Source organism: Agaricus bisporus, assembly GCF_000300575.1.
Source record: "Agaricus bisporus var. bisporus H97 unplaced genomic scaffold AGABI2scaffold_5, whole genome shotgun sequence".
Lineage (NCBI taxonomy): Eukaryota > Fungi > Basidiomycota > Agaricomycetes > Agaricales > Agaricaceae > Agaricus > Agaricus bisporus.
Window position 1 is genome coordinate 1,831,626 of NW_006267368.1, and position 23,651 is coordinate 1,855,276.

General features: G+C 47.4%; 9 protein-coding genes and 1 non-coding gene across 10 annotated transcripts; 7 read left to right on the plus strand and 3 right to left on the minus strand.

Annotated features, from left to right (window-relative positions):
* Window positions 1–209: 209 nt before the first annotated feature.
* AGABI2DRAFT_222022 (hypothetical protein) lies at window positions 210–1,501 on the minus strand. Its single transcript, XM_006461246.1, has 5 exons — window positions 1,037–1,501; window positions 929–984; window positions 756–880; window positions 478–701; window positions 210–426 (listed from the first exon to the last, which is right to left on the minus strand). The coding sequence occupies exons 1-5, from the start codon at window positions 1,451–1,453 to the stop codon at window positions 343–345; spliced, it is 906 nt and encodes a 301-aa protein (XP_006461309.1). The 5' UTR covers window positions 1,454–1,501; the 3' UTR covers window positions 210–342.
* A 43-nt stretch (window positions 1,502–1,544) lies between these two features.
* On the plus strand, window positions 1,545–1,617 carry AGABI2DRAFT_t51. The gene has a single exon. It is a non-coding gene; the product is annotated as a tRNA-Thr (tRNA).
* Window positions 1,618–1,713: 96 nt separating this feature from the next.
* AGABI2DRAFT_185586 (hypothetical protein) lies at window positions 1,714–5,976 on the plus strand. Its single transcript, XM_006461247.1, has 5 exons — window positions 1,714–1,914; window positions 1,979–2,053; window positions 2,287–2,806; window positions 2,855–5,264; window positions 5,545–5,976. The coding sequence occupies exons 1-5, from the start codon at window positions 1,718–1,720 to the stop codon at window positions 5,721–5,723; spliced, it is 3,381 nt and encodes a 1,126-aa protein (XP_006461310.1). The 5' UTR covers window positions 1,714–1,717; the 3' UTR covers window positions 5,724–5,976.
* Window positions 5,977–6,792: 816 nt separating this feature from the next.
* AGABI2DRAFT_136353 (hypothetical protein) lies at window positions 6,793–7,948 on the plus strand. Its single transcript, XM_006461248.1, has 2 exons — window positions 6,793–7,010; window positions 7,206–7,948. Exons 1-2 carry the CDS (start codon window positions 6,838–6,840, stop codon window positions 7,216–7,218), a joined length of 186 nt encoding a protein of 61 aa, XP_006461311.1. The 5' UTR covers window positions 6,793–6,837; the 3' UTR covers window positions 7,219–7,948.
* Window positions 7,949–9,099: 1,151 nt separating this feature from the next.
* Window positions 9,100–9,953, minus strand: AGABI2DRAFT_192840 (hypothetical protein). The gene is made up of 3 exons (XM_006461249.1): window positions 9,681–9,953; window positions 9,404–9,626; window positions 9,100–9,341 (listed from the first exon to the last, which is right to left on the minus strand). Exons 1-3 carry the CDS (start codon window positions 9,859–9,861, stop codon window positions 9,188–9,190), a joined length of 558 nt encoding a protein of 185 aa, XP_006461312.1. The 5' UTR covers window positions 9,862–9,953; the 3' UTR covers window positions 9,100–9,187.
* Window positions 9,940–10,545, plus strand: AGABI2DRAFT_136356 (hypothetical protein). Its single transcript, XM_006461250.1, has 3 exons — window positions 9,940–10,120; window positions 10,188–10,336; window positions 10,390–10,545. Exons 1-3 carry the CDS (start codon window positions 9,976–9,978, stop codon window positions 10,441–10,443), a joined length of 348 nt encoding a protein of 115 aa, XP_006461313.1. The 5' UTR covers window positions 9,940–9,975; the 3' UTR covers window positions 10,444–10,545.
* A 1,760-nt stretch (window positions 10,546–12,305) lies between these two features.
* Window positions 12,306–15,173, plus strand: AGABI2DRAFT_185592 (hypothetical protein; the record flags this gene model as incomplete). The annotated part of the gene is made up of 19 exons (XM_006461251.1): window positions 12,306–12,538; window positions 12,592–12,646; window positions 12,705–12,753; window positions 12,814–12,863; window positions 12,908–12,957; window positions 13,019–13,054; window positions 13,107–13,210; window positions 13,266–13,293; window positions 13,360–13,459; window positions 13,518–13,564; window positions 13,619–13,644; window positions 13,694–13,756; window positions 13,809–13,832; window positions 13,890–13,946; window positions 14,003–14,011; window positions 14,060–14,142; window positions 14,198–14,334; window positions 14,389–14,833; window positions 14,901–15,173. The coding sequence occupies 19 exons, from the start codon at window positions 12,306–12,308 to the stop codon at window positions 15,171–15,173; spliced, it is 1,869 nt and encodes a 622-aa protein (XP_006461314.1).
* Window positions 15,174–15,794: 621 nt separating this feature from the next.
* AGABI2DRAFT_222037 (hypothetical protein) lies at window positions 15,795–18,001 on the minus strand. The gene is made up of 14 exons (XM_006461252.1): window positions 17,813–18,001; window positions 17,733–17,759; window positions 17,652–17,680; window positions 17,549–17,597; window positions 17,417–17,494; window positions 17,280–17,364; window positions 16,867–17,222; window positions 16,721–16,817; window positions 16,480–16,672; window positions 16,365–16,422; window positions 16,278–16,309; window positions 16,204–16,221; window positions 16,083–16,150; window positions 15,795–16,030 (listed from the first exon to the last, which is right to left on the minus strand). Exons 4-14 carry the CDS (start codon window positions 17,575–17,577, stop codon window positions 15,947–15,949), a joined length of 1,098 nt encoding a protein of 365 aa, XP_006461315.1. The 5' UTR covers window positions 17,578–17,597; window positions 17,652–17,680; window positions 17,733–17,759; window positions 17,813–18,001; the 3' UTR covers window positions 15,795–15,946.
* Window positions 18,002–18,389: 388 nt separating this feature from the next.
* AGABI2DRAFT_192844 (hypothetical protein) lies at window positions 18,390–20,110 on the plus strand. Its single transcript, XM_006461253.1, has 6 exons — window positions 18,390–18,775; window positions 18,827–19,089; window positions 19,144–19,439; window positions 19,500–19,555; window positions 19,608–19,726; window positions 19,777–20,110. Exons 1-6 carry the CDS (start codon window positions 18,405–18,407, stop codon window positions 19,995–19,997), a joined length of 1,326 nt encoding a protein of 441 aa, XP_006461316.1. The 5' UTR covers window positions 18,390–18,404; the 3' UTR covers window positions 19,998–20,110.
* Window positions 20,111–20,532: 422 nt separating this feature from the next.
* On the plus strand, window positions 20,533–22,849 carry AGABI2DRAFT_151104 (hypothetical protein; the record flags this gene model as incomplete). The annotated part of the gene is made up of 6 exons (XM_006461254.1): window positions 20,533–20,595; window positions 20,651–21,154; window positions 21,189–21,743; window positions 21,795–22,151; window positions 22,209–22,480; window positions 22,531–22,849. 6 exons carry the CDS (start codon window positions 20,533–20,535, stop codon window positions 22,847–22,849), a joined length of 2,070 nt encoding a protein of 689 aa, XP_006461317.1.
* Between the last annotated feature and the right edge of the window lie 802 nt (window positions 22,850–23,651).

The window sequence follows — 23,651 nt, forward strand, 5'->3', positions numbered from 1 at the left end:
GTGAAGAGTGATGTCTACTATGAAAACAAGGAAAAATTGTTGTAGTAAAGCAGAAATACAGAGACTTGACCGTTCTTATTAAGGAACGAGCAAAAGGAAATCCAAACTGTCTTCAACGCTGAATCAAGACCGGGTCTCTATACGAAATAAAACCTTGATTATAGCGGGGTGGGTAACCACAACTATCGCCGAGAGGCCTCAAAAAATTTCCCGAACTAGTTTATAAAGGGAAGGAGGTCGATATGTTACACGAGATAGAATACGAAACAAGAAAGAGACTGAAGGATATGATCATACATACGCAGAAAGTCAGTCCAAGATGAGGATTTCATGTTGCAAAATTCACAAATCATCGAAAGCAGTACCATCCATTCGCACACCCATAGTTTGCTTGACATCCATGCCCAACAGTTTCATCTTGCTCACCTACAAAATCGTTAGAAAGTGGATTTGCAGACAGAGTTCAAAACTACTGACCTGAACCCGTTCGTTCTGCACTTTCCGTAGCTCCTCTAATTGCTCACGCGACATATAAGATTCGCGCTCTGGGGCCTTCTTTTTGTGGGCTCCCGTGATGACACGCATATCAGCCTCAGGGTCATATACATCTTCTGCGGGAGGCAGGAATTCCCCTTGACGAAGAGCATCCATACGACGTTCATACTTTTCCATGTTGTAGAACTTTTCGTGCGGGAGAGTTGCTTGGAAAAGAATAAATCTCGGGTCAAAGAATCTTAAGCACTCGGTTTACACACCTGTGTTGAAATCCTCGATGAAGTGGGCAAACGCCTTCCTTTCCTGGTCTTTTGAAAGTGTTTCTGGGTTGAGTTTACGTTCTTCTACAAGCCATGCATGGAATTCCGAACGCTTGGTAAACACGCTGTACAAATTAGTGGGTAAGCGGGATGACTAGCAAAAAGCGCCTCACTCGATCTCAGTAATGATCCCATATTTCCCCCAGTGAGAGGTGCTGCTGCTCTTTTTCTAATTGTCGGAAATTAAGTAGGGAATATCATACACAATGACGGATGAGTACCTTTTTATCCCTCTTCTCCTTCTTGCGTTCTTTCCTTCTTTCCTTGCTCTCCTTGCGTCTGCTCTTTTCTTTCCTTCGTCGCTTCCGATCGTCATGCGTGCCGCTGTCGCTCGATGAACGTGAGTAAGACCTTCTCCTACGTTTCTCTTTTCGGTCTCCGGATCGTGAGCGTGAGCGTGACCGGGAGAGAGCTCGCTTCCGTTGAGGAGATCGCGAACGAGAGTACGAATCTCGGTGGTGTCGCTTTCGATCCCTGGACCGTGAGCGAGACCTTGGGCGTCTGTCCCGTACATCGTCTCGCCCAGTTCTATCTCGGGCCCTGTCCCTGCTTCTGCTTCTTTCGAGACTGCGTGGGCGAGGCATTTTTGAAGAACGTGGTTCACGTTCTGGTGACCTTGACGGCGAGCGGGCAGGCATAGTAGTATGGATAGTGCAGTATGACGGGCTTCCCTAGTACAGGTTGTTGGCGCTTAGAGTATCTGGTGAGAAGGATTTACTGTATAACGAGTCCTTCTTAGCTCAGTTGGTAGAGCGCGTCACTAGTAATGACGAGGTCAGTCGTTCGAGTCGGCTAGAAGGAATTCTTTATTTTTGCACAGGGGTTCATAGGCACGTGCAGGGCTATTCCCTGCGCGCACTGCACCTCCAACCTTCTCCTTTCCTCGACTACATCATCACACCATGTCTGCTCGACGGCAGGCCTCCACCACCTCCCTCTCTCAGTTTGCACACATGGATTCTGCCCTTGAGCGCCAGGCATCGGCCGACTTTTGCAACTCGTTCTGGGGCGTCGGTGATCAGGGTTTCGACGTCCTTTCTCGGCGCATGAAGGGCGCGATCCACACAACGGAAGAATTGCGAAATTTTTGGAAGGAGCGGTAAGATCCAGTGGTGAAATATCGACCTCTGCTCTTTGGCTTACAGCCGCTATCAACTAATTAGGGCTGCCATCGAGGAGGATTACGCGAAGCGGTTATCAAAGCTCTCGAAGTGTACATTGGGTAAAGATGAGGTTGGGTACGTCAATAAGCTTCTTCGCTACTCTATGTCAGGCTGTCTAGAGGGCATGCCTTCGCTTCCGTTAAGCCATCCGTGACATAGTCGAGATGATCGGCGCTATTATGGGCTATTGTGGGCAGAGCTATGCAATGCCTATTTTTTCCTGTGCAGAAAGCTCATGAAGAGCAAGGCACTCCGCACTTTGCACAACCTCTCAATATAGGTCACTAATCTGACTTTTGAACCGGCAGCAATCTGCGACGCTCCTTTGATATGGTCAAAGATGAGACCGAGAAGCAGGCCGGTTATCATATGACTCTCGCTCAACAAATACGTACCGGGCTCGAAACACCCTCCATAGAATTTCAAACGAAGCAGATGTCTCATAAAAAGATTTACCTGGCGATTGTCGAAAAGCAAGTCAAGGCCAAACAACTTCAAGAGTCGCATGTGGACAAGGCGCGAGAAAAGTACGAACAGGATTGCGTCAAGATCAACTCTTACACTGCTCAATCGTCTCTCGTCCAGGGACGCGATCTTGAGAAAATCCAATTGAAGCTGGAACGTGCCAAGCAGACAGTGCAAGCAAATGAGCGAGAATTCGCCAACTTCACTAGAGCGTTTGAATCAACTGCACAGAAATGGGAGCAAGATTGGAAAGCATTTTGTGATGGTTGCCAGGATTTAGAGGAAGCCAGGATTGATTTTATGAAGGACAATATGTGGTCTTACGCCAATTTCGTTTCAACGGTGTGCGTGGCGGACGATGAGGTACGTTTCACGCTCATTTAATGAAACACGTATTCACCTCGCTCTCAGTCATGCGAACGTGTCCGTCAATCGCTAGAGTTGATAGAAATGGAGCGTGAAATTGAAAACTTTGTGAACGTGTACGGTACTGGAGCGCAGATTCCTGATCCTCCTGCCTTTGTTAACTATCAGCTTCCTGACGCTATTCCCTCGTCCTCTTCCCAGCCTACTTTCCGACAGGCCAACTTTACTCGAACTTCTGCTAGGGACGTTGGTATTCAGCTCCACCGCAATAGTACCTATACTCCTGAAACTGAAGATCCATCAGTCAACACGGCCGGTCGCGGAGCGGGAAACGCCCGGCGATCAGACATGGGACCTGGCAGTGATAACCTCGCCAGACAGCCTACACAACGCAACTCTGTCTATGGTCCACAACATTCTCAGCCATACATGAACGGCAATAATGCTGGTCATTCGCCCTCGTCATCACAAAATTATCAGAATTTCAACCAATCGAATGGTGCTTCTTCAGCAGGAGTATCGTCCTCGAACGTCCCTATCCAACGTCGACCTACCAAACTGATTTCAACTCCTGCTTTACCGCCATCGTCTCAAAATCAAGTTCACTCTTATCATGCATTACCACCTGCTAATGATCCCCTTGCCGAACCCGTTGATCCAACCGCAGATACATATATCAAAGTGGGTCCCAATACCTACAAAGTGGATCCATCCAAGGACCCACAAACGAGCTCTGCCTTTGGTGGTTTTGGTGGGAGCGGATCGGCCAACCGAACGAATGGGGGGGTTTCGCCCGCAAAGCAGAACGGGGTCGACCCTTTGCAGAGGCAGCTTGAAGAGCTTCAGAATGTGATGTCAGTCTCTGGTAACGGCAGACGAAACACTGTTTACCGTGGACAAGCTGGTCAGGCTTCGAATGCTGGGTCAAGTAATATCGGACCTGGTCATGTCAAAGGCGTGGACTCGCTTCAAGCACCTGGCTCTCGTCCCCCTTCTGCGAGTTCTCCTTCTCCTGGTACTTCTGGTAGACGAGATTACAGACATTCTGCAGAACTTGTGGTGGGTGCACCATCATCGGCTGCTCCTATACCGCCTCCATCTACATCACCTAACCCACCCACGGCAACGTTCATGATACCCAAGAATACAACCAATCCGGGAGCGGAGGTCGTGACGGAGGTATTAGCCGGTTACCACCAGAGTCTTCCTGGAGAACGGAAGGCGGGTTCTGGGTCAACCAGCCGGAGAGCAAGTTTTGGAAATATGCAAGGTCCATCCAATGTACCCAACGATCCAACGCCGAACCGGCATTCACTCGCTGTAACTCCTCAGTTTGGACCGCCAGTTGTCAGGCCGGCTAGTGGTGGACATGCCGGTATCGGTGCACATGGTGGGCAGTCAAGAGGCAACAGCCCCCAACCACCTTCCAGAGCGCCTAGTCCACAACCGGGAGAGGTTATGAATGTTGGTAATTTCAATGGTCAGCCACAACAACAAAACGCGCAAAACCAACACCCACCTTCGCTACAAGCCAATCCGCAAAGAAATAGTTTCATCATGCCTCCGTCGGCAGGTACACCTGCACGCTCGACGAGTCCGAATCATGTTGGTATTGCATTGGATCCTAGTGGAAGAGTATCACATGATGAGATGGCTCAGAGGTACCAGATGCAGCATCAGCAGAATGGACAGGGTACGATGGGACATCAACCGCAGACGTTTAATAATATCCCGCCGCCACCTCAACATCCACAATCGAGACGCACGAGTTATATCAACAATGCGCCAAATGCATCGACGTCGATGGCCCCGCCGCAGGCTATGTACAAGCCAGCTACGACTCCGCCGCCACCGCCTCCACATGTTCTGAACGTTTATCACCCTCCACAACAGCAACAGCAACACCCTCCGCAGCAGCAACAGCAACATCCTCAACAGGGATATGTGCAACCTGGGCCGGGAATTGGGCAACAAGGTGTATACGGACAGTATCCTCAGCAACAACCACATCCTCAGCAGCAACCACATCCTCAGCAGCAACCACACCCCCAGCAGCAACCACATCCCCAGCAACAACCACAACCATCATACCAGCAGCCTCAACCACAACACCAACAAGCGTATGCGATGGTCAACGCAGCAATAAATGGTCAGGCCCAACAGAGAGCTATTGGCGGATATGGTGCTGCGCCTAATAACAACCAAAACAATCGATTGTCGTTGACAATTGGAGGTAATAATGGAGGGTATAGAGCTTCGAGTCCAGGGGCGGTTGGTGCGATGGCTGTTGGGACATCACCTAGCCCGCAACCGATTCAGGGACCACCTCCTACACAAATGCAACACCAACAAATGGCGATCGGACATCAACAAATAGTGGCATCTCAAGGTCAGGGACAAGGAAGATATTCGCAGTCTGCGACAACGGAAGATGGACAGCCGATTTTGTTCTATGGTACGTCGCGAGATTTTCTATCAAAGGACATGTGCCCTCTTCTCGAAAAGAATATGTTGTCTGCTTATCAGTTAAGCCGGACTTTATGCCGCGGAAAACGCAGGGCTTCATCTTCTTGGCCAAGGGTTTGAATGTATTGAATGGCGTCGTTTGTTATAACCCTGCAACCTGCGTTCTTTTGATGAAGTCTTGTTTTCCGCTTGTTAAACCTGCTGGCACTTGTTCTTTTGTCTTTCAGTCGTATGTTCAGATGCTAATGTGCTCAATTGTTCACATGTAGTGAAAGCATTGTATGATTATCAAGCAACGATAGAGGAGGAATTTGATTTCCAGACGGGAGATATCATTGCTGTTACTACTACGCCTGATGATGGGTGGTGGAGCGGAGAACTGCTGGATGAAGCTCGGAGGCAAAGAGGACGACACGTGTTCCCGAGCAATTTTGTTTGCTTGTTCTAAAGGAGTGTTTTGCATACCTCGGGAAGAACTGAATGCTGATCGCGGGGAGGTATGGGGAGGTATAGTGCGTTGAAACATGATTCATTGTTATCTGACAAATTTAGGCTTTTTTTGTGTGCTTTTTATGGTTTCTTTTTGTGTTTTTGTGTTTCGTTCAACAATCCATATAGTTTTGGTCCCCACACTCTTTTTTATTGATCAGACATAGACCCTCGAATTTCGGATCTTTGCTTTGCATTTACTTTTTTTCCCTCTTGCTTGCTTGGCGTTTTGAACTATCTCTTTATCTCAGTGCTGGACTATCTTTTTTGGCCATGTTTCTTCATGATGTTTTGATACCAGACTGTCGTTTCTTGACTACGTGTATTATACCAGAACATTGAAGACGAATGGTATCTTGTGTACTTTTGTACAGTACAAACATAGATCTTGCAGATTTTGAAAGGAGAATCCGTAACACGTTTTGGGAACTTGACCCGACCCTCGGAAACGGCGGGATTCAAAAAGGTCCGAAGAATACATTCCCCGGAGGGTCACCGTCAGTGGCATCCTATGATTTCATGGATAGGCCTGGATCATGAACACAAGGCAGCCCGAGTCCTGAAGTTAAATTACCATTATGTCAGGAACGGTGATTGTTTTATGTATATACCTCTGTACGAACAATCACGCGGGGTATTATTACAGCCGAGATGAGCTAGAGTGTGCTGTTCGTCATAATGAGGCATCGCAGGGCACTGCTTCCTGACGCCGGCATCTGGAAGAGCCTGAGAAGGGTGAACTACACTGAGTGAATCTTGTGATTGATGGGAACAAGAAGTGTTGTTCTGAGCTTCTGTTGCCTTGTTTCTAGTGCCCCGCTCCGGCGTACACAGCAGCCAGCACATGGCGCATATCTCGGCTGACTGCACGACTGCAGTACGTCAAATTCAGCTGAAGGAGGAACCCTGACTTTTATTGCATCGCCAACCAGATCTTGAGGCACGTCTAGGCGCTGACTGGTGCTGTCCGGCCTGCCCGCATATCAGCTGCCCCCGTCCGATCGTATTTAACCCTTCCCTCTTCGTCCCGTGTCTCTCGCTCTTCTTTCGTCCCCCCCACATCCCACACTACCATGCGAGCTACTGTCTCCATCTACGAGCACCCCACCCTCACCGACTCCGACATCTGGTCCTCTGGTCCCGCAAGCACCAAGAGCGGCCGGACAGCTGTTGTCCTCGGCGTCATCTCCATCGCTGCCGTTTCCACCCTCGCCGCAGTGCAGTACACCGGTCTCACTCCGGCAAGGTTGGTTTCTTTTCTCTTTCACACCACGCGGTGATATTCCGTGCCAAACCTTGGCTTCCTTCCCGCCCTTCCCCTCGTGGTTCTGGCCGTGGTTGTGTGGTCTTGTGGCTCGTATATCGTCACTGCTGTGTTTGTGGTGTTTATAGTTGAGTTGTTGTGCATATGCTGATTGTTTTTTTTTGTTACCTCGTGCAGTTTCCTTGGATGACATTAGGCGTCTAGTCTTCATCCCACCTGTTCTACTTCTCCTATCTTCTGTTCGATTACGACCCCCCGACTCATCAAGTGTACTCTACCCCCATTTCCCTGTTCATTGATGTAAAACCCACCTTTACGACGCGGCACGATTCTCGATCAGCACAAGCGTGCATTTATCGATCTTTCCGTCTTCCCATTTCAGTTATCACCCAATTGATTCGAGCACGCATGATCCTCTTCCATGCTTTTCGCCTTACCGCCTGCCTCACTCGCATTTAATCACGATCTACCATTCTTCCGATGGGTCTCCATCAAGCCGTTCACATCTCTTTTCCCCCCTCAGGCGTCCCCAGTTTCGGCTGCGACGTCATATATCTGGAAATCCATTGCGGATCTGCTGCCACATCCGCTCAGCAATTCTTATGACCTGCATCGCAGATGTGGCGTATACGAATCATTTTTGATTCGGTGATGTTGGCCTGTCCGGTATCGGTCATCCTCGGGAGTCGGAGTAGCGCGAGTACCTTTGATTGACAAGTCTCCCATCCCTTCACACTTTATCCTGGTCATATTTTGTTCTATTGTATCAACAGTTTCAATATTTTGTTTTCTTTCTGTTTTTACTTGCCATGTACCAGCCATGTTTTTTCGGTTTTCGTCTTCCCTTGTTGCAACCAATTAGTCTCTAGTTATCGTAATGAATAAAATTAGTTTGAATAGCAAAACCTGTGCGCTCCTTGTCTGGCGGTGTTGATGTGGGTCCTGAGTCTGTTACCTCCGAGGTGTCCCCGACTGATGCGAACGAGTTGGAAGTTGTTCTTTTCTTCAAATTCGGGCTTAGCTCGAACAATAACCGGGTGGGGTATAATTGGTATAGGTCAGTGCTGGGTTCTTTATTCCATGCGCTATTTTGGCGTAGGCGAAGCGTGAACGAGTTCTAGAGGCTTTCCAAGACTGAACAAGACAAACATGGATGATACAGATCCAATGATTCTCATCCCACCCATGCGCTGCCACGAGGCTTGATAACAGCAACCCTTTGGTTGTGTGCCAGGTATACTATAATAATATGCCTACTTGGGGATACTTACATATATGCGGCTTAGTACAAGTGTATGATCTGGGGCGGTCTAGAAGTCGTCTATATCATGATACTTCTTCTGCAGGCGTGAATCCCAAAAATGACGACAAAACCTTTCCGAAGTGTTTCCGTCTAGGATGATGACCCTTTGAACCTGATACTTAAACGTAAAAAAAATAGCGCAAAGGAGCTAGTGTTATCAGCTCCTCCTCCTAAAATTAAAAACACGTAAAAGTTTATCTAGGGCTGAACACTGTAGTAGAAAAATTTGGGGAATCGGTTTCATCATAACGATATTTCGGAGATTTACTACTTATTACGCAGTGGCACCAACTACTTTCTATAGAACTGGCGGTAAATGAATGCCAAGTTTGAGAAAGAATTTAGTCTTCCCTACATCTTATTTGTTTGTTGTGCCGATTTAAGCATAGTGGGTATACTGCACTGTAGGTTATGCGGAGCCTAAGCCCCTGCAATATCGGTGATTCAACCATACCGGAGAACAATTCTGCGGTCGCACAAGGGTTAAGCAATTCACTCGGCCAGGGTTCGTCCGGTTGCTCAGAAGATTCGCCTCATCGCGATTGGGATAACAGTTCCCTACATGAAGTAAGTGTGAAGAAAAATCGAGTCGATCAAGGGCGTCTGAATTAAAGGCTGGAGCTGGAGGTGACACATGCTCGAGTTGACAGCCGCACAGGAGCCATATGAACACCAGCGAACCCCATGCCAAATTGCCAATAGAAGAATGGATTGTTTCCCGAGGTCTCTTGAGGTCTGAGGAATCCTCACGTCGGATCGACGGAGCTGATAGATGGAAAAGTGAATCCTCTATTGCATAACATTCATACATTGCCGAAAACGGAAGGGACAAAGCGAAAGCATTGATGATGGGGTTTTACATCTGTTGTATTATTTTTTGTGCAACACGTTCTTTCACAGTCTGATAGGCGTTCATGATCGTTTGTTCGTTGATCACGATTTCTGTCGTGTCGGGACGCGGTCGACTGACGCGCGATGCGATGGCTGTTGCGTCCGTATCGACAATTATTCTAGTAGATAGCGAGATAGTCAGAAATGTAAAGCTTTAGTAGAGATAAGCGCGTCGCGTTACCCATCATCAACCGTTTCATCTAGGCAGAGTAATACCAAGTCTAGGTTTTCCAACACAGCGCGTTTTTCGAGAGAATTTCGTAGGAGCATGGTTAGGGCGTCGGTAAGTGAAGTGAGCACGGTGGCAATCATGAGTTCATTCTCGATTGGTTTAGAGATGAAGTAGAGAATGAGATCAAGTGAGTGTTTGTACACGGCCAGATGAGAATCATAAAGAATGATGTCTGGGTGAACAATACAGGATCAGCCATGAATTCTGTCGACCATAACCATCTTACCTCCAGCTTTCTTAGTCTTCTGCCATAATCCTTTCTCGAAAGCTTTTTGTTCTTTGAGAGTCAGAAATTCTTTCGACTCGCCATCTGGATGACTTTTGGGATGATAATACTTTGCGAGGACACGGTTTCCCTCGGCGTCTAGGATGATGAAGGCTTGAATGCTATAGAGGGAGAGGTTCATGGTCGTTAATGAGATCAACGAATATGTCGTGGCAGATTCCAGAAATGGTTTCCCAGGCTATAAATAAACCGGCTCAGCCGCTCTGCACAATCCACCACACACCATCTCATGATCATGGCTCTTGCTCGCTTTAAACTAGTCTTCTTCGTCCCAAAGGAAAACACCAGAGTCGTCTTGAGTCACTTATTTAGCAAATTCCCCAACAATCTTGGGAAAATTGGAAATTATGAGCAGTGTGCTTTTATTCAGCGCGGAACTGGTCATTTGCCATTCTTGGCTTTTATTTTCAAGATTACAGATAGCTCATAAAAGCTCAAAACTGACAGGGCAGTTTAAACCGGTCAATGGCGCGAATCCTACGATTGGTTCTGTTGGTGATTTGGAGCAGGTGGAAGAGGATCGTGTAGAGATCACGCTGAATGACAATGAGAAGGCCGGTAAAACAGTGAGGAGTGTCGTCAATGAATTGAAATCTGTTAGTCACACGAGGTTTATCATCATACCCGTATTCTCATTGCTTGTCTTTAGGTACATCCTTATGAAGAAGTTGCATATGATGTGTACAAACTGGAAGATTTCTAGTCGTTTTGTTGCCAGACGAAGCCTGAACATTTTGAATCTGCTCCAATAATGTTTTGGGACTCTTCACGATGATCTTGACTATAATCCAGTTGATATTGATGAACATTTGATCGTAGATGAACGTCTGATGAATCGTCGACAGGCCATAGCTTTTTTTCGGTAGTGGCACCAGGCAATTCCCTCAGGCTTTGTCCTCGGTCTGTCCCTGCGAAACTCTACTAAATCCACCTCCCACTGAATCACCAGGTCTAAATGACTGGCATTCACCCCTATGGTGTTAAAGAGGGGATTATGCCCGCAAAACACAAGTTTTTTATATGTATGCATGATCATGATAAGAAGCATAATTTTCTTAAGTGCTTGTATCTTATGGTCGGTAGTTGTGCATAATAAAATTCTCTTGAATCCATTCAGTCATGATGCTCTCGTGACTTTGAAAAAATAGTAGCTGGTTCGTCACGGGGGCAGCTTGAAGCCCTCCGCCGCGCTCCCCTAGCCATCTCTGTTGGATTTTACAATGACGACAATGACCAAGCAATAAGTATTGTATCTCTATCTATTCATGAGCGCACGATCACTGGTCTAAGGGCTTCTAAGCTCTTCTAAGGGCCAGCACCAGATACATGATCCGAGCTCTAGTGCCAATTATAGCAATCAAACCGCCCTTGAGCTTCGGGCCGGGGCGGCAACTCTGGATCTATTAATATCCAGATTTTTCTCACCCCCCCAAGCTTTTTGATAACTGCTTTGAACGTTTCTCATCCAATGTGATTCAGGAAGGTAATTTCGATTCTCCAAAACTTCCGCCAAGGTCAACGTGTCCGGGTCGGGCATGGTTGTTATAATCAGTTTGTCCGCCAAGAAAGGCAAAAGATATCTTTATGACATTATGCCGGTACGCTGATGCAACTCTTCGGCAAAAGACGACGGAGAGGGACTAATTGGAGGCAGGAAACGGTGTGGTTGGGGCCGGTAACACTGACAGACGGATGCCGAGTGGAGGGATAAAATCTATCTTAGGGGTTCTATGCAAATCTCTCATAAGATTTGTGAACTGAGATTTGCATTGAGCGTTAAGATAGATAGCTTTCCAAAGTCTAGGAGATTGAGGTACGTTTTTCTCCTTCCTTCCATCTTGACCAAACGCTCAAGGGTAGTCAAATGTGCCCGTCATGGTGGGACTACTTTAGCAGTATCAGTTCACGACGAGCAGCCTGGGAATTTGGGAATGCGGAATTTCAATGTGATACGCTTACAAGCGCTATCACGGGAAGAAGTCACGGAACCAGTTGCAAACAGCTCAGTACTCAGTGGTGGGCGACAAAGTCATTGTTAACCTCTGTTAACGCCCTTGCGAGGGTTATTGACTCTGATTCTTCCTCGCGGGGCTATGGCGGACAACTGTGATCGAACTTTTTTTTTTTTGAATTTGCCACCATTCCTGGGAAATTTCATCCTCGTATTCCGGTGGGAACGTGCGGATTGGAAATCCGGCAGGTTTGCAGACTAGGGACTGGAACGATATGTTGCGGAGACATTTCACAAATAACTTTGAGCAGGAGCCAGAGCCGGGGCTTGAACATGTTGGATTTGGATGAAGAAGATGTTGAAGATGAGGAGGCCAACATTTGGGTGGATGAGAAGCCATCGTGATCAGGGACGTGCATTCGTGCCTGAACGTGAACGTTCATGAATGCAGCATGAATTTGCCGAATATCTTGACCTTTCCACTTAGGGGACGATATCGGCGGTTGCAAGTTTCGTTTTCCATACGGTGTCGCTTCTATCACTTATAAGTCAGCCGGAGTCTTTCTCGCGCCCTCGCTTCTTTCGCCATCTCCTTCAGTCTGCTACTTACTGGAATGAGACTTTCAACACTAACTTCTTTGGGTTTGCTACTCCCTTTAGTCCGTGTCTACGCCTGCGACGACCACTCTCATGGTGGACATGGACACGGACACTCAGCACCCAAACCACCCCTCCACCCTCCTACCCGTCCACTTGAATGGGGTGACATCAACATCATCCACACCACTGACAGTCATGGTTGGTTGTTGGGTCATCAAAAGACTGTTTTTCCAGAACCAAATTACAGGTGCGCTTTCGGCTTGATGTGTAAACATACAGAAGCATATACATATTTGTTAGTGCTGACTTGGGAGATTTTGCATCATTTGTGTCCCATATGAAGGAAATTGCTGATGTTAGTCTTGTGTACCTCTAGTGGTGTCCTTGGCTGACCTTCATTATCAAATTCATAGGAGAAGCGCGTTGATCTTATACTGGTTGACAGTGGTGATTTACACGATGGTAAGCCAGAATCTAGTTTTGAATTTCCTGGTAGAAAATATGACGCTCCACTACTCACAGGCACCGGCATAACTGATGGATTCCCGCCCGGTGGAGTTGATGCTCATGATGTGCGTATCTTGGTTTTGGAGGTATCAGTCATTAATTCCAGTAGGCCAATGAGTTCGTGAAAATGCTTCCTTATGATGTGATGGCTATTGGAAAGTAAGTTTTGAGACTAGATTTTGTGGCACAGTCTGGTAATTTAACTTCTTCTTTGCGATAGCCACGAGCTATACATTTACGACAATGCTCTCGACATGTGGGTACAATATTTCGTGTGGATAGTGACTGGTGGTAATAATACTGGATAGGCATCAAAATTTTGCACCTGCATTGAATGGTCGGTACTTGACCTCCAATGTGAACATCACTATCACAGGTGATGATGGTAAACCACTTGATGTTCCTATTGGTGGTACGTCCTGCTTTTTGATATCAGGGTATACTTTCATCATCTGACAATCACACAGAACGTTTCGCTAAGTTTAAGACTAAACAGTGGGTGCAGGTCGTTTAGTTCAATTGAGGAATAGCTCAACGTATATTTCAACTTATCGCCATTAGTGGGCGCAAGATAACATCACTAGGTGTTCTATTTGACTTTACAGATAACGACAAAAACACCACTGTCCAGAAGGTAGCTGACATGGTGAAGGAACAATGGGTTCGTCTTACTCGTATCACGCGTGTCAAGGGACTATATTTATTCATCGGCACTTCAGTTCGAGGATGCGATTCAGGATGAACCTGATCTGTTTTTGCTTGTAGGGTAAGCGTTGACCACTTTGAGCGCGGACCACTGCCGATGTTGGCTACCTTTCAGACACATGCCAGTTTCTCGTGATAACTGTACGAGGACTATTCCATTTGTTGAATTTCTTGCTGAGAATTTGAATAGGGCCTTTAGTATTTAACGCCGTCCGTGCCGTCCATCCGACTACTCCAATTATCATCCTAGGAGGTAAAGTTTCAGGTGTCGGCGACTGTTTTTTTCAAAACTGATCTATGCGTAGGTCATACCCACATCCGTGATTGCGGTTAGTGTTGCAAAGTCCTCTCCCACACACGGGCGAACTCGCTAATGCTTAAGACAGTGCAACTCGATAACAGGTCAATGGCTTTGGAAAGTGGTCGGTACATGGAAACTGTCGGTATGTTCCTCATTGAAGCTCTAGCGTCGAGTCCATTCTTACACTCTTTTGAACAGGCTGGATGAGTACGTTCCCACGTTTTATATCGATTGATTTTTAGAACTAGTACTCAGGTGCCAAGCTGGACCAAAACAAATGCACAGATGCTATTCAATTCAGCAGGAGATATCTTGATACCAACCGTGTCACATACGAGGTGCGAAGATCCTTCGCGTACAGCGAAACGTGAACTCGCCGCAGTCGATTTCAAGTACCATACGCGGAAGAATGACAACAAGTTTGATACGTCGCTGGGTGAAAAAATAAGAAATGGTCTGGAAGCCCTTAGCGCTCGTTTCAACCTAAATAACATCTTCGGCACTGCACCTCAGGACTACTTCCTGCAATCGTATGTTGTCCATCACACCTCTTTGACCGTCCGTTCACTATGTTACGTGTTCAGAGTCCCTTATCCATCGAATAATTCCCTCCTTTCTCTTTATGTCGATGACGTTGTCCCAACTGCTCTTCGAATCAACAACACTGAAAGCTCCCAGCCTGCCCTCTTTATTTTGAACTCTGGATCGCTCCGTTTTGATCTGTACAACGGTCCGTTCACGGTCAATGACCAGTTCACACTGGTGCCATTCGCCGACTCGTTCCGTTTCATATCGAATATATCCCTGTCGCATGCGACGGCAGCATTCAATGCCTTAAATAATGCCGGGATCAGTGAACGCCGCCAGGAGACTGGGGACCCAGCTGCGCGACACTACGACACGATCAAGGGATATGAGAGGGGTGATGTTGATCGCATTTTCAACAATTGGCTGCAAAGGATGGATCGGGAGACTGACGTTCAAAGGAGAGATATGGAAAGTCTCACGTTGGGCTATGTCACCAACGACGTAAGTCTTCCTTTCTTTTTTATCTGCCTACCAGATGTGATTCCCTGATATTAATCATGAACTTTAGTCTTGCCCGGGCATCGGTGATGACATTCCCCACAGTCCGATACCCTTCTTCGAAACCCCCGAATTTATTGCGTCCAACCCGCCGACCGGAGACGATATTACACCCGACACTCTCATTGACTTTGTGTATATTGACTTCATTGAGGCGGACTTTCTGGAGATCTTGAACGGCCTACAGACGGGTAAAAACTTTACATTGGATGATACTAAACAGTACTCGCCTTTGTTGGCGAATGCTGTTTTGGGAGTTTATGCACAAGAAAAGTGGAATTAGATGATTTTAATCGCGATCTCTGTCTGTTTTTTGTGTGTGGGATCTCTCTGCATGGGGTTGTCGTAGGGGTAGCATTGGGATGTTGGGAAATTGGATTATTTCAATTTGGTGTATGTACTTGAACATGCGCGGGCTCACCTTGGCTTGAGACGACTCGAAATCTTGATTGTCAGTACGCGGTGAGATGAAACGACGCAAAATTAGAAGCTTAAAGTCTATGATGGAATCAGCAGTCCTTCGAGATATTTTGGAAGTGGTGAGGGACATTCTCCTGCCCTTTTTCAATTTTTTTTTTGGAATGGACCTATCGACTTTCGAGACATCGGATTGGCTGCTTGCTAAGGGAGCGATTTTGTCGGTCAGCTTGTTTCTCGAGTTGGTACTCCGAAAGGCAGAGAAATGTGTACGACATGATCATGAACAACCGCTGCCTTTCAAATCCATCTAGAAACGGAAGTCAAGTAGACGATTTACCATTGCTCCACGACGATAGCGAGTCCGTCCGTTTTTCCCTGAACTATAAGGGCAATTAAGATGATATGCGATAGCCTCTGTGTCGTACGGAGCGTAGTTGATCCACGCCATTTTCATGAAAAGTAATTCAGCAATTTTTGCGGTCGCGGAATTTGAGATCTTTATAAAACACTTTTTTCGGCACGTTTTGGAATACATTTTTGGTCTAAGTTGTCGAAACAACAGTACATTACGATGATCTTGATTCGATATCGATCGCTCCCCGCTCGCGCAAGACGCGGGTCATAAGTTCTATACAATTACCTCCCACTTGCAAGTTTCGTCCGGTGTCTAATAATTACCTTGACAACTATGAAACTGGCACCAGCCGCCAGGACGATGAGCTTGATTAATGATCAAAACGATGTAAGATTCTCCAGAGAGAAAGGCTCGTACCCCTGAAGCTACAGCTGGCCTCCACCAGAGGTACTTTCCAGTAAGCAGCGCTCCCATGATTGGTGGTCCTATTGAACCATCAACTGGTCTGGCTACTTTGGCTGCAAAGCACGAATTTTACCTGCCAGTTCACCTAACCCTACGCGATGTGAGTAATTTTGGTACAGCGCTTCAGGACGTAGAGATGTTACCCACCTGAGACAGCAAACGCAATTCCAAGGCGGAGTCTGTATAAGAACAATTAACTTCTGTTCTTTTACCTTTAAAAAGAAACACACTTACCCCAGCTCGGCCATATTATCCGTCAACAAAGTTCCGAGTGGAGCCATTGTTCCGATATCTACAGAGTAAACATCAATATAGAGTGTAGATGTTCAAAGGTTGCATGGATACACACAAACGCCGGAGAAGAAGCCGTACAGTATGGCCACAATAATTACGCTCGCCACTGATCCTATTGATACAAATGCGAAAGTGACAGAACCACATACAATTGCCGCAATTATCGCCAAGTTGGCTACCCCTGCCCATTGGGAGATCAGGCCAGTTAACAACCGAGCAACAAACCCGCTCCCGTTGAGAATTACCAACTGAAGTCCAGGTTATCTTCGATAGACTCCCTATTATAAGATACGTACGGAGTAGAATGCAAGATTTTCACTAAGGCCGTGGGTGATAGCCGCTAGCTGAAGGTAGAATAGTGGGAAGAAAAAACCCAAGGCAAAGAAGGTGTATCTTCGTCCGATATTCAGTCATGCTTAGGAACAGTTATATGATTGCTCACCCAGCGGTTAAGGCGATATAAGCCCAATCCTTTGAAAACCTCTTCAAGCAATTCTTCAGGTTGGCATGAGTTTTTGGCGGGGGTAATCTTGGTTTCAATAAGATACAAGCTAGGAACATGATCGCGGTCATGAAAGCAGCGGTAATCCTAGTTACCGTAGCGAAATCCAAGTTTGGTCTCGCGAACAAGTTGTTGACCAAGATTGGAATTATCATAGACCCCAACGAAACGCCGGCTGTGGCGACGGACATAGCCAATGAACGCTTTTTCTCAAAGTAGTGGGAGAGAATTGCCAATGACGGGACATATGTCATCCCACCACCTAAACCCACGCCGATTCCTTGACACAGAAATGCCTGTTGTTGAGGTTCAGCTAAGCGCCCACGAGATGAGAACAGTTGATCCTGCCATACCCCATAAAATTGATTTGGCTTGACGAATGAGAGCATGAAAAGTGACAGCGCCTCCAGGAGCGATCCACCATATAGGAGATGCAGACTGCAATAAGAGATGGGTTGGATGGTCCACTCAGAGTATGAGTGAACATTACCAGTAGCCCCTATCAAACAGCCTGCCCACCACAAGTCCGGTGGAGATAGTTAAAAACGAATCCACAGCCCCGATCCATCTGTATCGAAAGTGTCGGTATGTCTGTTCTCAACAACCAATGACAGAGACCTACGAGATAGTGGATGCAGAGTGTGCCGTCATGTAAACTCGCGTGTAATAATCTACAATTGCATTCGGCGTTATAACTGCAATTCATCGTATTGCTAATGTCCGACCTTGATAGACGCCGAAGGCGCATATATACCTGAAAATATCATCAGAAAAAGCTTGCGGTTTTATGAATGGTAGGATCGCACCCATAGCTACAGAACTGAAGTAGAAACCTAGCCGGACAAATCAGTAGGACTTGATCCCGACTATCCTACCGTAGACATACCCTCCGAGCACGACACTCCAGGCACGAAGTCCGCCATCCGGGTATGTCGTGATGTCTGCGGCAGTAGGGTACGATGCATCGACTGGCAGACTTTTTTCGTCCGATACAGCATGATCGGGCTGACATTTTTCAATATCTTGGGGTACTTTTTCGCAAAGGCTCGCCTCGGCATTGATAATGGGACCATTAGATCCATCATAGTTCAATTCGGACATATCCAGTAGTGCTGAGATGGTTGAACGGAGGAGAAGTGGGGGAGATTATTTGAAGACTGAAAACATAACAGGTTCTCGGTAAACCTCCGTGATGGTTCCTTCCCATATGTCGGCACCCCTGCTGGTGACAGTCAGTGGGATTGTCTTGGGTGTTTCTTGGACGAATATAATTGTTGTACACATATTCGCGTACCGGCCACCATGCATCATGGTTGAAACGCGTCTCGGGTAAGCGAGGAATCAACTAATGGGCTGTGGCCAAGATGCCAAGTTGGTGGTGCTGAGCAAGTCAGACTTTGGTGCGTCATCCTTGAGGAGCAGATGGCCAAGCATATTAGAATTGCTGCCATCAGCGCCCTCTTCGCTCTCAAATCATCATGTCCCCGAAAACAGACCTCCTCGTCCTGGGTGCTACAGGCTTCACAGGTCGTCTCATTATTCAATATCTGTCTCACCATCCACAACGCGATGCGTTTACATTCGCAATTGGCGCCCGTTCTCCGACGAAAGCGAAGGCTCTTCTTCAAGAGCTTGACCTCCACCGGGATTCCTCAATCGTTTTTGTTCAGGTCGACGTCACCAAGAAGGCCGAAGTGGAAAACGCGGTCAAGAGCACTCGTGTAGTGATAAACACAGTTGGACCTTATTGGCGGTGGGGAACACCTGTGGTCGGGGCTTGCGCAAAGGCTGGTGTACATTACGTTGATCTGGCAGGCGAGGTACCATTCTTGAGGCGTATCATTTATAGGTGGGTCTCTCCCTTTTTTGGTGGTGCTAGTTGGTTTTGAACTTTTAACAGATATGGTTACCTTGCGAGTAAAACGGGTTCCATTATCGTTCCTTGCTGTGGATACGATTCTATCCCTTCTGACGTCTGCGCGTATCTATCGAATAAGACCCTCAAGAACCTTCCGAGTCCGCTTGATGTTGGCACATCTATGACTTCGCATCGACTGAAAGGCGGTGTGTCTGGCGGGACAATAAGCTCAGCGATAACAATGCTCGAAGTGGTACCCAAAAAAGAGGTCGAAAACGCGGTAACAGATTACTCTACGAGTCCAGGTATGTTCGTCAGGTTTTCCTGCTGCTTTGTTTGAGGACTAAGAACTGTTTTAGTTCTTGGTCGTAAACTTCCTCGCTGGCGATTCTTTTACAAGGTTCCTGTACCAGGAGCTCATCCACTCATAGGCGGATTCTTCTTCATGGAACCTACCAATAAGGCACTTGTACAGCGAAGCTTCGGATTACTTGAGTTACAAGCGCGAACATCAAAGTCCAAGGAGGCTCAGCTCGCGAGATATGGACCTGACTTTGCCTATGATGAATTTCTAGGCATGCCCAACGCGTTCGCGGCCGTGTCATACACGCTTGTGTACATGACCGGCCTCATGCTGTTCTTCAGTTTGCGGCCTGTGCGTATTTTATTTTTTTGCCCTTATATGTTCCGTACAAGTATGCTGACTTGTTCACAGGTCCGATGGCTCGTACAAAAGTTCTTGCCCAAACCTGGAGAAGGCCCCTCGGAGGAGTATGTCTGACGCTTTATTACTATATGGACGCTTTAGCTGATGGCTGTTCAGGGCTATGCAAAAAGGATTCATGTCCGCTACTAATATCACTCAATCCACCTCCGAACCTCCCGTGCATGTCAAGACGGTCATGAAAGGGAGAGGAGATCCCGGCTATCTCTTGACAGCAAGTAAGTTATCTGCTCGTGTCCTTGAAGCTTGAACTTAACATTGTCTATAGTTATGATCTCAGAAGCGGCATTATCTCTCATATTCCCTCCCGACTCTGATAAAAATAATCCGGAAGCTGCTAGAGCAGCTCTTCCGCTCCTGGCACGCGAAACTGGTGGCATCCTCACACCTATGACCGCATTCGGAGACGTTTTGATAAAGAGACTGGAGGCCAGCGGAAGGTTTGAGTTTTCCAGTAGTGTCATTGGGCGCGACCTCAAGGAAGACTGATGCGTTTTTGAGTAATTTTATTCGCTTCCGAGGCAGGTAGAGATTTACTTGGTACTCTGGTTCATGTATTTATTTCGGACACCCGGGTTAGATGGTAGCTTTGTGAGGGTTGAAACTCGTTTTGTAGCGTAGTAATACGAAATATCATTTCACGCGACGCGACTAACCAGAGTTGATGGGTCCGTGCGCGTGCAGGGGTATGTGGGAAAGGTGATGTGATATGGGAGAGGGCGCGGTGGGTGGATTCGCATTTCTTCAGCTCCTGTCGTTGTTGGACATTTGTTTCTTTGCTCGCCGTCGTGCTCTTTGTCGGCGTCTTATCCACTTTCCGTCGAATATTGTAGCGAGCGCCGTGCACAGGCGCCATTTGCATTTCCCTCCCTTTTTTTCTTCTTCGTGCGTGTCTTTTCTTTTGTCCGACCCTCACATTCGTTTCTGCCCTCCCCACACGCTCCCTGCAATTCTAACTTCCTTCTTTCTCCGTATTTCTCCATTGCCTTAATTCTCCATCCATTTCCCTCGAATTCATCCCGCAATGGACGACTCTCAGACCACCTTTTCTTATCCTTCCTACGCTTTTGACATCGACATGATGAAGGTCCGTTCTTTTTTTTTTTTTTGCCCTCGAGTCGCAGTCTGACCAGTTTCACAAGAGGTCCATGGAGAACGTCGGTGGTCCTGATGCCAAAAAAGCTCGTTGGTCTCCCACATTTGCTGGCCAGAACGGCACGTCCTCAAACTCCAACAACCGTGACGCTTTCGCCAACTATGGCTACGGCCCACAGGCGAATATCGCCCAGTCCGCCGCATTCAACAACTCTCCAACCTCCGCCGGTTTTGGTGCCAATCCCTTGTATACTACCCCCTCGTTGTCGATTAATACTCAATCCACCGGAAATGGCATGCCTGCCCAACTGAGCCCGAATAACGCCGCCGCCGCCGCATTTGCTGCGCAACAATCTCAACAGCAGCAACACGGACAGCAACAGCAATCTAACCAACAACAACAGGGTAATCAAAACGGCAATGGCTATGCGGCTGGCTTTGCTGGTTACAACATGCTCGGCATGGGCCTCCCTGGAATGAACATGCTGGGTAACTTCCCCTATAACGGGCAGATGGCCAATTTTGCTCAGGTGACTATCCCCTCCCAGAATGTCTACTTCTTACGGTTTACTGACAGCCTTTCAGAACTTCAACAACCAACAACGTCTGCCTTCTCTCAACCTCAACATCCCCGCGGCTCAAGCAGCGGCGGCGGCGGCATACTCTCCGGTTGCATTGACGGCTGCCCTCTCGGCGTCGAACAACGCAACTGGTCGAACAGTATACGTTGGCAATCTACCTGCCACCGCCTCCGTCGACGAGCTCTTGAACCTAGTTCATTTCGGTCCCCTCGAGAACATCCGCGTCCTACCCGAGAAGTCTTGTGTCTTCTTGTCTTTCTTGGACGGAGCTACAGCTGCTGCTTTCCATGCGGATGCTACCATCAAAAAACTCCAACTTCACGGACAGGAGCTCAAGATTGGTTGGGGTAAACCTTCACCAGTACCCCCTCAAGTTGCTTTGTCTATCAGCCAAAGCAATGCTTCGCGAAACGTCTATATTGGTAACCTCGATGAAGGTATGACCGAGGAACAGCTCAGAGATGAGTTGAGCCGGTTTGGTCTTATCGACCAAGTCAAAATTGTTCGTGATAAAAACATTGGTTTTGTTCACTTCTTGAGCATATCCGTTGCTACCAAGGTCTGTATCCCTTTCTTTTTGTAGTGGTCTTCTGGTTGACAATCGGTTCAGGTCGTTAACACCTTGCCACAAGAACCTGGATGGGCAGGCAAACGCGTCAATTACGGTAAAGACCGCTGCGCTTATGTACCGAAATCTCAGCAAGTTGCCGCCCAGCAAGCCCAGGCCGCTGCGGCACAATCTCTTGTTGCCCAATCAAGTTTAACGCCAGGTGGCTTTTCGCCTTTCTATGCAGCATCGCCCTTCTCGCCCATGGACATGACAGGAGGGCTCGCGGCCGCGCAGGGTATGAACCGAACTGTTTATCTTGGTAACATCCATCCCGAGACAACTACGGAGGATTTGTGTAACGCTATCAGGGGCGGTGTGTTGCAGAGCATCCGATATATGCCGGAGAAGCATATTGCTGTACGTCATGTCCACTCGAGTCATACGTGTTTAATCGAGATCTCACTTATTCAATAGTTTGTGACATTCGTTGACCTGGCCGCGGCTCTCACCTTCCACCAAGTGGCCTCTTATCAGGGTCTGAGCTTGAACAATCGACGCCTCAAAATCGGTTGGGGAAAGAATGCGGGCCCCTTGAACCCTCAACTTGCCTTAGCTGTCCATTCTGGTGCAACTAGAAACGTGTATATTGGAAACATTGAAGACTTTGAAACGTTTACCGAGGAGAGGCTAAAGAGGGATTTCGGCGAATATGGAGATATCGAGCTCGTCAATTTCCTGAAGGAGAAGTAAGTCTTGTTTTGTATCTCACCGCACTGAAAACTGAGGAGTCCACCAGGAATTGTGCATTTGTCAATTTCACAAACATCGCAAATGCAATTAAAGCGATCGATGGCATTAAAAACAAACCCGAATATGCCAACCTTCGTATTGCTCATGGCAAAGATCGCTGTGCCAACCCACCACGATCTGGACCCCAGGGTATGGGTAGGCGTAATGTCAGTGGCAGTGGCCCTACATCCGCAGAGCCAATCAGCGCCATCGGTGAAGGCGAAGATGGAGAGGTGGAAAACCCCATCTTGAATGGTGATATCAGCATCATTGAAGGACAGGAGATGCACATCGATGCCGACCAACAAGTTCCCATCGCTGCATAAGCTCTCGTGTTCAACTGTTGCTATTGCTTCTGTCTCTCGCTTTGACGCTGATCGATGTTTGGTTTTGACTGGTTGAACATTCTCTTGCCTATCTATGGATACCCCTGCTCGTGCATAATGTCACCTGCGCCTCCTGTTTCGTTCGATTTTTTTCACACCTCTATCATCTCGTCGTCATCTTTCCCCTTTCGCGCCCTCAAAATGCCATATATACAAGAAAACCCAGCAATGCCGACCTACCCATGGAACCAATTCTATCGCTGACGTCTAATATTCGACGATGTGCGCTCCGTTCTCCTGGCCATTGGGTTTGGTTTCGTTGGGCTCCGTATCCATACCTCACTTGAGGTTGGATGATCTAGGATATTGGTTGGGTGTTTTGTTTTTGTCCTCCTTTTATGATACTTCTGTTATCTTCTGTCCATAGTATCATTAGTCTCTGCTTATGTTTATCTTTCGAATTTCTATTTTCTTCTTCTTCCTTTGTTCACTCTTGTTTCTCGTCTCTCACCTTTGGTTGGCGTCTCCTCCAGACGTTACCGTCCACTCGCTTGGCAACACATTCCCTTCGAAGGTCTAACTCGACTAATACGTCCTTTTGTCTCGCTCCATGCCCCCTCTTCTCGTAATCTAACTGTTATCATCTGTAATGGACGTCCTTTCTTACGGGAACCTTGCTTGACTTTGATTTTCTTGCTGATCCTTACATCTCTTCCACGTCGTCTCTTATACCATCTCCGTACCCTTCGCGTTCCATTCTTCCAGCCGTCAACGTTACCCCGCTGATCCAGATCTTTCATTG